General features: G+C 56.4%; 1 protein-coding gene across 1 annotated transcript in view; it reads right to left on the bottom strand.

The window, feature by feature from the left end:
- Positions 1 to 2,617: 2,617 nt before the first annotated feature.
- Positions 2,618 to 9,557, bottom strand: part of EPHA8 (EPH receptor A8) — a 30,359-nt gene continuing 23,419 nt past the window's right edge. Inside the window, exons 8-16 of the mRNA XM_042997041.1 lie at positions 9,172 to 9,236; positions 8,174 to 8,338; positions 7,798 to 7,983; positions 7,429 to 7,490; positions 6,742 to 6,951; positions 5,696 to 5,845; positions 5,413 to 5,603; positions 4,785 to 4,958; positions 2,618 to 4,642 (exon numbers count right to left, since the gene is read on the bottom strand). Coding sequence (XP_042852975.1) covers positions 4,528 to 4,642; positions 4,785 to 4,958; positions 5,413 to 5,603; positions 5,696 to 5,845; positions 6,742 to 6,951; positions 7,429 to 7,490; positions 7,798 to 7,983; positions 8,174 to 8,338; positions 9,172 to 9,236 — 1,318 coding nt within the window. The 3' untranslated portion in view covers positions 2,618 to 4,527. The remainder of the gene's footprint in view (positions 4,643 to 4,784; positions 4,959 to 5,412; positions 5,604 to 5,695; positions 5,846 to 6,741; positions 6,952 to 7,428; positions 7,491 to 7,797; positions 7,984 to 8,173; positions 8,339 to 9,171; positions 9,237 to 9,557) is intronic.

Raw genomic sequence — 9,557 nt, 5'->3', positions numbered from 1 at the left:
TATTATTAATGCTCCAGAGTTCCCTGTGGCATCAGATTGAAGATAATCTCCAATGAGAACATATCGTTGCCTAGCATTTACTCCCACCCTCTCTGCCTTCCCCTGTCTCTTTCACCTGGAGTTCTCCCTCGATAAATCACCTGCACAAGAATCTCAGGCACTGCTTCGAGAACCTAATCTGAGCACACACTAAGGTGGAGCTGTTTGGTCTTAGATTTGCTCATCTTAAAATTTACTGTTTCCAAATTGCTCTCCAAAGTAGTTGCACCAATTTGCATCCCCACTAGTGGTTTACAAACACTCCTATTCCCCCAACACCTTCATGAATACCAGCATTAGAGACTAAGTTTGCCAGTCAAATTGGTGCAATACCTATCTCATTACTGTTAACTTGCATTTCCATGTTTACCAGTGATGTTGAGAATCTTATTTATATTTTTATTGGCCATCCACATTTCTTTCTCTGTTTCTTTGTCTGTTCATATCTTTTTCCCACTTTCTTATGTTTCTAAATGTTTTGGTAAATTGATTTTTGAAGTTAAAAAATTTATTTTGGAAGCTAATTCTCTCTTGGTTGATTATACAGCTTGCAAATATTCTCCCGGCCATGGCTCTAACAAGTCTATTTTTGTGTGTATGTCATGGAAAAGTTCTCAATTTTATTGAAATAAGGTTTCTTAGTGTCTTCCTTTATCATCTGTGCTTTTATTTTCTGCTCTAAGGTCATAAAGTTATCTTCCTGGTTTTTTTTTTTAAGTCTTTTTAAAAGTCTTATTTTTTTTAAAGTCTTTTTAAAAGTCTTATTTTTTTCTTTTAAAAGTTTTATAGTCTGCTTTTTACATTTAAACTTTAATCAGCCTGGAATTTATTTTGTGAATAGTACCAGCAGGGATCTAATTTTATCTTTTTCTATGTGGGTATTTAATTGTCCTAATGTCACCCATTAACTAGACTATCCTTTACCCCTGTCATGTTTCAAACTCTCAAATACATTTGGATCTGTCCATAGGCATTATTATTCTCTGTTCTTTTTCTCTGTTTCTGTATTCCCAGAACCAAATAAAACTATCTTAATTATTGGAGCTTTATAGTAATTATTGATATCTGGTAGGGTGAGGCTCCCATTCTCTTCCTCCTCTTCTTTAAAATTGTCTTGGCTCTTCTAGGTTATTATTCCATATACATTTGGGGATGACCTTGTCAAGTTGCAGAGAAAACCCCTTGTGAGGTTTATTGGAAACAAAATATATAAACTGGAAGGGACTAGCTGACTTCATGACAGCGAGACTTCCTATGCATGAACCCCATTTGTTTTTTCTGTGGCTGTTAGTCTTTCTTCCTCTTCTCTGCATCCATACTCACACAGGGGAAATGAACCTCCAAACCCTTCTCATCCTTCAATGCCCAGCTGAATGCTTCCTCCTCCAGGAAGCCCTTGGTGACAATCTTGGCCCTCCAGGCTTTCTCTCCTCTGACCTCCTCCAACCCTTCTGCATGCCCCCTTTCCCGGACACTTAGCATAGGGTCTGCCTTCACCTTTGTATCCCCCAGTGGCACCCAGCACATAGTAGGTGCTCCATAGGCTCTGATGATTAGCCCTTAGGGAAGGAAGTGTGTGGTAACAGGTTCTTCCTCATAGGAAATGTCTGGTCCTGGGGCGGCGGGGTCGGGGAGGCCCAGAACAGAGTTTATTTGTAGAGTTTCAGGAAAAACACACCTGGCTAGAAATCAGACGGGTCTAGTTTTACACGGTTGTTCTGCCAGTTGGGACACTGGTCTCTCTGAGCATGCTGTGCCCATCTGTAAGATGGAGACAATACTACCAATCTCATAGGGCTGCTGTGATTATTAGTGAGATAACATAGGAAACACAGCAAACCTGTTTTCTCCCCGGTCCTACGTTTCTAATTCGAGGGAGGTGCAGGAATGAAGATCTTCCTTCAGCTTGAGGGCTTGCTCATCAATAGGACCCCCAGGGGCATCTTCCCCAAATGGACATAGTTGGGCTCTGCTCTGCCTTGGACGCCACTGTCCTGGCTCTGCTGCTGTCCCTTCTTTCCTGGATCAGAGGTGGGTCCTCAGCCCCTGATGTAACTAAAGCAGATGTTTTCATCCTATTGTCCCTTCCCTGCCCTGTGGCACCCACGTCTCTCAAGGGACCCCTTGGTCCCAAAGAAGTCGTTCCCATGAAATGTTCCTGCCTTATGTGTTCCTCCTCCGGAGAATGTCTTTCTTGCACAAAAGAGCTTGAGGCAAGGGCAATGCCTGCCTGCAAGGGATTGTGCCCCAGTGTTAAGCACCATCCGCACATCTTGGGAGGGAGAATTTGGGGCCTGTAGGGGTGCTTCCTAGCAGAGCATGGGCTTTGGAGTTGGACAAGCCAGGGTTCCGACTCAGCTCCCCACAAACTTGAATTTATAGGCGAGTTGACTTCTGTAAGGTTCAGTCTCCCTATATCTAAAATGGGTGCATGAATCCTACCTCCCAAAATAGGTAAGACCAGAACAGAAAAAAATGTATGGACTGCATACACTAGGTGCATAGCGTAGGCTGCTCTTCACCAGGTGACGTCAAGGTTGAAAGGACGGAAAAAGATGGGGGACACAGGCAAAGATGAGGCAGAATTTATTCTCATTGTGGGTACGTTCAAGACTCAGGATGAAGACCACAGAGAAGCAGATCCTGGGACCCCAAGGCTACCTCACGCTCGGGGCAGGGGCCACACTTTTCAAGTGCCAGGCTCACTATGTCCCCCTCGACGGTGAGGATCAGAGCCCAGGACCTGGGTGAGAGTGGGCTGGGGGTGGGAGGAAGACAGGGTCCTCCCCAGATCGTGTTCTGACCATGTTTCCGACTTCCATAGGAAGAAAGAACAGCTCGGCTATATAGTAATATAATATATAGAGGTGCAGAGAGCTGGCCGCGGCACCTAGGCGGGGCTGAGACTCCCCAAATTATTGCAGGAGGGAGGGGGGACTCAGTGCTGGTGTCTCTGCGGAACAGCTGTGCTGGCTAGGGGGAGGGCTGGGCTGGGGGTGGGGAGCTGGGTTTGCCCCTCCCTCTGGGGCCGGCAGGGGGCCCAAGGCATCCTGCCTGGTGGGGTTCCTTGGGCCCTGCCCGCCAAGCTTCCCCTGGTATGGTGCTTTCTCACCCTGGGTGCTTTTTATGTGCTTTGAAGACCATTTTTGCATTGTCAGGAGTGAGGAAAAAATATTCTGACATGGTAGAAAAAAGATATTTACATACCCTGGTGGGCCGTAAAGGGGAGGGTCAGTTTGGGGATGGGGGAGCTCCTGAAGCCCCCTCTTACCCACGGCTGGCAGTGTGGGATGGGGGGGTGGGGGGGTAGAGCGCTGGGCTGGCAGGCAGGTGGCCTCAGCTCTGAAACTTGGTTGCTGTGTGACCTTGGACAAGGCACAACCCCCCTCTAGGCCTTGGTCTCCCCAGGTGGTACGAGAGGGGTGGACAGGGGGCTGAAAAGCTGGGATCTTATGGCCCCTGATCCTAGGATGGGGACACAGGCCAGGGACGGGCAGTGAGAGGTTGGCAGAGGGTCTTCCAAGTGAGGAGCCCTGGGCCAGGGAGGGGCATCAGAGCCCAGAGGGAAGTTCATGTCCCCTGGTCCCTGACCAGGCAGCCAAGCCCAGCCGAGGGCACCTGGCATACTCTGCAGTGATGCCTACACGGTAGGTGGCCAGAGGGGCTGGCCGGGAACCCTGTTTTCCTGTCGAAGCAGCGGTGGGAGCCAGGTGGAGGCTGCAGGCGGCCCCTCACCAGCTAGAGGGAGGGCGCAGACCTGAGATACAGCCGGGAGGGGGCTCACCCGGGCGGAGACAAGGGTGGGCCTCGTGCTGGTGCAGTTCCAAAGCGGTCCCTACTCCCTGCCTCCAGGTGTAGGGGGAGGTGGGCATGGGCCTCTCCCTCATCCCTGTGGGTGCTGGGGCCTGGGTCCATGCTCAGTGGGCAGTGTCACACGGGTCACAGGCCCGTGACACATGTCCTCATTCATGACGTGCCATCCATGGTCACGCACATATGCCCCCCACCAAATTGGATAAGCACGCACACCACAGGCACACGTCCGTGCTTGGATCCGATGGGTGAACACACACACATGATCACAAATGTTCACAAGGGCTCCCAGGACCTCATGAAAACAACCCCTACAGCATGTGATCACACGCGCACACACACACACACACACTCTCTCTCTCTCTCAGAGGCAAGCGAGTGATGTCTCTGTTAGGCTCAGTGTCACTGAGGCCTCAGCCGGGGACAGATGTCCCAGGCACGCTGGGCACCAAATGCCGCTTCCCAGGCAGACTGACTCCGGCTAACACCAGGTCCTGTGGCGGAGCTCTTGGCCTCCCTGGCACCTGAGAGGAGGGACCAGAGGCTGGGAGCTGCCCGACCTCCGGCCAACCCTGCAAGTCCTCTGATGGCCGACATGACCCGGCGCAAGTCCTCTGGTGGCCGACGCGACTCGGGGCCACTTTTAGTTGCTGCCCGGGCCCCACCAGCCTCAAGTCAGAGGTGCCGACGGGGCCCCTGGGTGCTGGTCAGCTGGGCCCTCATGGTCTGGATGCTGCCCAGGATCTTCTTCTGGTGGCCCATGAGGGTGATGCCCAGGGCACGCACGTCCCTGTGAAGGAAGGGCGGTGCTGACTGGGTTGGCCTGGGAGGCCAGGTCCCCCTTCCCTGGAGCTGCCAGCCTGCCTCTGGTCTCCTGCCCTCTCCCCCTGTCCCCGCCCCCACGGGCACCATCACCCGGCCCCTCCACTCACTGAGCGTTCATACGCAGCACCATGCCCAGGGAGGAGTAACCGCCGGCTGCAAAGTGGTCCCGGTAGCGGCCCATGCGGATGGAGTCCAGCCAGTCCCCGACGGTGAGGCCCCCGCCGCCGCCCCCGCCCCCACGGAGGTCAAAGCAGCTCTGGGCAAAGGCAGGGGGCGGGCACCTGAGGCACAGGGGTCCTTGGTAAGTGGCCTGCCAGGGCCTCTCCCTCCCTCAGGGACCCTCGCACTAGCCGCCCTCGGCCTCCATCCAGGCTCAGCAGTAGGCAAAGGGTCTGAGAAGCTCGCCCCCAGGCTGCAAGGAGAGGGCTGAGGAAGGCCCAGACAGGGCAGGGGTCAGAGGCCCAGGAAGCTCAGAGGTCAAGGGTCCAGGCAGGACAGCAGTCAGGGGCCCAGGCAGGACAGGGGTCAAGGGCCCAGGCAGAATAGCCGTCAGGGACCCAGGTAAGGCAGGGATCAGGGGTCCAGACTTGGGTCAGGAGCCTAAGCAGCACAGGGGTTTGAGGCCCAGGTTGGGTGAGGTCCAGATGTCAGGGCTTACACTAAGTCTGAGCCTTATCTCAGGAAATACTGCGAGGGCAGCTGGGCTTGGGCAGAGCTGGGGTGGGCACCAGGCACCTGTTGACAGTGGCCGTGGCCCTGAGACTCTCAGGGCTCCGGATGAGGGCATCGAGAACACTGACAATCTGGGAAAAGCGAGGCCGCTGGGCCCTGTCCTTGTGCCAGCAATCGAGCATGAGCTGGTGCAGGGCGCGCGGGCAGCCCATGGGCGCAGGCAGGCGGTACCCCTCCTCCACGGAGCTGATGACCTGGGGTGGGGGCAAGCACAGTGCTGGGCTGGAGGCCGTCCCTCCCTCCAAGGCCCCCGACGGCCCCTGCCCAGCCAGGGTCCCGCACTCACGTCACGGTTTGTCATGTTCCAGTAGGGCCTCTCCCCATAGGCCAGCACCTCCCACATGACCACACCGAAACTCCACACATCGCTGGCGGAGGAGAAGGTCCGGAAAGCGATGGCTTCGGGTGCCGTCCAGCGGATCGGGATCTTGCCTCCCTGCAAGGCACACAGGAGTGCTGAGGGCCTCTCCCCAACCCGCAGTGGGGAGCTAAGCACTGGGTCCAGGCTGGGAAACTGGCAGTCCAGGAGGGGAGACACGGCCTCCACCTTCCTAGAGCACCTGTTCTGGTCCGGGAGACCTGCACACACAGCTGTTGTGAAGACTGAGCGAAGTAAGTGTGTGGCGGGCCTGGAACATAGTAGGTGCTCAGTAAGTATCAGTCACCAGGCTGATGCCTAAGCAAGAGACCAAGCCCACGGAATGTGGCTTGCTCATCACCCTAACTGCTCTTCCTGTCTTTCCTTCTTCTTGGGTTGGGTTTTTTGGGTTTGGGGTTTTGGTGTGTTTTTTGTTTTTGTTTTTTTGTTTTGTTTGTTTTTGCCACAAAATCCTTTCTCTAAGCGAAACTTCATTAGGACGCTCAGTGGGTGAGACCTAAGGGAAGGTTCTCCCTGAGGCAGGGTGGGGGGCCTGGGTCCCTGCCCACTCAGCCTCCTGCCTTGAAGGCGGCCCCCAGGGCACCTCTAGAGAAACCCACAGCTCTATGGAACACGTTCTGAAAATGCTAGTTTCTAGCCAATCCTTACAGACAGCTCTGGAGTGGATTTGTGATTCAGGGAGACGCCACCCCTCCCCAAATCTCCCAGAGAGTGAGTGACGAGGGGGAGACCAGCCCTGGTGTCTGCCCAGGCCACCCAGGGGTACAGAAAGGGTGGGAATGGGGGCTCGCATTTCCCGGAGGGAGAAACAGCTGCAGAGAAGAGGTAGGACGTGCCCCAGATTGAAGGCAACCCTGACAACTTCACTTGACTACGTGTGAGGAGCCCCCACCCCCACCCCCTGCCACCTTGCCCCTCCCCGGGCCTCCTGGGAAGGGGTGTGGACTGCGCACCGTGGTGGTGTAGGCCGCGTCGGGGTCGTCCTCCAGCACCCGGGAGAGCCCGAAGTCGGACACCTTGCAGACCAGGTTGCTGTCGACCAGCACGTTGCGGGCGGCCAGGTCTCGGTGGATGTAGCCCAGGTCTGAGAGGTAGCGCATGCCGGCACCCACACCTCTGAGCATGCCCACCAGCTGCATGATGGTGAACTGCCCGTCGTGAGTCTGTAGGGGGACATGGCTGGGCTTCAGGAAGGCTCTGGGCAGTTTGCGAAGTATAGGTGGGGCTCTGAGGACTTCCCACCCCTTTTGCAGAAGGAGAAATAGAGGCCCAGAGAGGTTAAGCCCTGCGCCTGAACGCTCAGCAAATAAATGGTAGGGTGGGGGCTGGGAGTCTAGCGATTTCTACCACACCCACTATGCCTTCCAGCTGGCTGGAGCCCTGGGTCCCCGCAGAGGCACCCCTCTGAGCCTGTGTGCAGGGCAGAGGACCCGTGCGGCAGAGGGACCTTCATGTGATGGGGCCCTGAAAGGTAATTTGATTGGCTGCCCCTTAAGACCCCTCCCCATGCCTCACTCCCCTTCCCCAGGTCCACTGGGTCCAAGTTCCTAAGGGTGTTTGGAGGCCTCACATGCTCTCCCAACACCCAGCCTGAACTTCCCTCCCCCCGGCCCATGTGGAAGGACGGGTGGGGCACGCACCCTCAGGAAGGCGTCCAGGGAGCCGTTCTCCATGTACTCAGTCACGATCATTGCCAGGCGGCCTGGGGAGGGACAGAGGCGGGGGGGGCTCTTGGTGGGGGGATCAGACCTGCTGATCGGAGACCCCAGGAACATGCCCCCTCTGAGAACTGCCAGGAGGTGGGCCAGCACTTGACAGCTTCAGAAAGCCTAGGGTTCCCCCTGGGGTCCCGGACTCTGGGCCCCCTCCCAACCAAGTCATCCAGGGACCTGAACCAGGGGGACGGGGCAGGGCAGGGGCAGAGCACGGCAGTCCAGGGATGGACCCAGACTCCTGGTCCTGGGCAGGAGGGGCCCTTCAGGGTGAGGCTGGCCTCGCCTGGCACCTACCACGGGTGACGACACCTTCAAGGCGGATGATATTGGGGTGGTCAAACTGACCCATGATGGATGCCTCGCTCAGAAAGTCCCGCCGCTGTCTCTCTGTGTAGCCGGCTTTGAGGGCCTTGATGGCCACGGGCACGTCCTGCTGCCCTGGCACCCGCAGCCGCCCGTAGCAGACTTCTCCCGACTCTCCTGTGGATCCCGAGCAGGGCAGGCAGGGGAGGGCTACGGGACCCTCCTCTCCACACCTGGTCCCTGGCACGCCCCCTGCCCCACATGTCTGCCGTACGGGCTCCTTGGTTCCCCTCTCCCTCTGCCCTGGGTGCCCCTCCCCCGGGCACCCCCCTGTGCTGTCCCCACCTTCACAACCCCCGAGGCTCACCAGAGCCGATAATTTTCTCGATGTGGATCCTGGAGGCTTCAATCTCTCTGGTGAAACCGCGGCCCGCCCGGCCTGGCTCCTCATAGTTATGGGGTTCTGCATAGAACTGGGGCTCTGGGATCTTCCCTGGGGGGTGGTGCAGGGGCAGGAAGACAGGTGGGGGTGCTGAGGGACCAGGAAAGAAGGGCCATCAGGAGGGTGCAGGAGACTTTCTTTTGCAGCGTTCTTTCTATGGGCCTGGGAGAGGTCTGGGATGGGGGCTGGAGGGTAAGGAGCATCCCTGGGTATCTCAGGATGTGGCGGCAAACAGTAGGTGCCTAATATGTGCTTACCGAGCGACAACAGGGTCTCTGTGGAGGAGCTATGGGGTCTCTAGAGGACACTGGGGTTTCCAGTGAGTTCTGAGTATATCTGCTGTTAGGTTTTCTGGGGTCACTGCTAGAGTCTTTAAGGTCTTTCTAAGTCGTTCTGGGGTAGAAACGTAGCAAAAATGTTTTCATCACAAAGGCCAATTTTGATTCACAGCAGTTCTCTAGAAGACTGTGTTAAGGAGGATTCTGATGTTGCGTTCAGCTCAGTGAGAATCAGTACCATAATACTAATGTCTACCGTGGGCACAGAAGTGCGGTACGGAGGTAGGCTTTCTCCTAATTATCCTTGTTTTCTGGGGCCTCTGCAGGGTCCTGAGAAAGCTCTCGGTAGCACAGGTTCTTATCCAAGAGCATATGATGCCCCCCTGCCCCCCACCAGTGTGCAGAATTGTGCGTGAGCGCACAAACTTGTGCATTTCCCTGGGCGGAGGGTTTCTAGCCTTCTCAGCGGGGTCTGCAAACCCAATAAAGGGAAGCAGCACCTGAGGCCTCAGGTCTCTATGACCTCGCTGTCTTCCCCCGGGGCTCTGCTCTTCCCTGTGGGCCCTCGCTCCCCCCACCCGTGCCCTCCCCGGGCCGGTGCTGGTTCCCACTGTGACCCCACGTCCCTGGGTCCCCCGCACTCACCCTGCCCGTTCTGATACTGCATCTTCTCGTCAGAGTCCTGGAAGGCCTTGCTGTAGCCACAGTGCCTGTGGAGGACGGCCCTAGCCTCAGCCCTGACCCCGTGCAGGGCCAGAACTCCTCCCTTCCAGCTCCTTCCCCTTCGGGGTCAGCCCCTGCAGAGGGGAGTCCCTGCCCTCCGGCTCTCAACCCGGCTGGACCGTGACATCTTTGACAGTTACAATTTGCAAAGTCAAGCGCACTCGGCCCGCACAGCAGTCTATGCATCATCAGCCCCGTTTTACACGAAACCACCCTCGGTGGGGTGGCCGGGAGGCGAGGCCTCGGGTGTCTACCACACTGTGTGACCTTGGCAAGCCCCCTCCCTCCCCTGGGCCTGTGTCTCCAGG

This window comes from Panthera tigris, chromosome C1 (assembly GCF_018350195.1).
Source record: "Panthera tigris isolate Pti1 chromosome C1, P.tigris_Pti1_mat1.1, whole genome shotgun sequence".
Lineage (NCBI taxonomy): Eukaryota > Metazoa > Chordata > Mammalia > Carnivora > Felidae > Panthera > Panthera tigris.
This window is presented reverse-complemented; position numbering and strand designations above follow the sequence as displayed.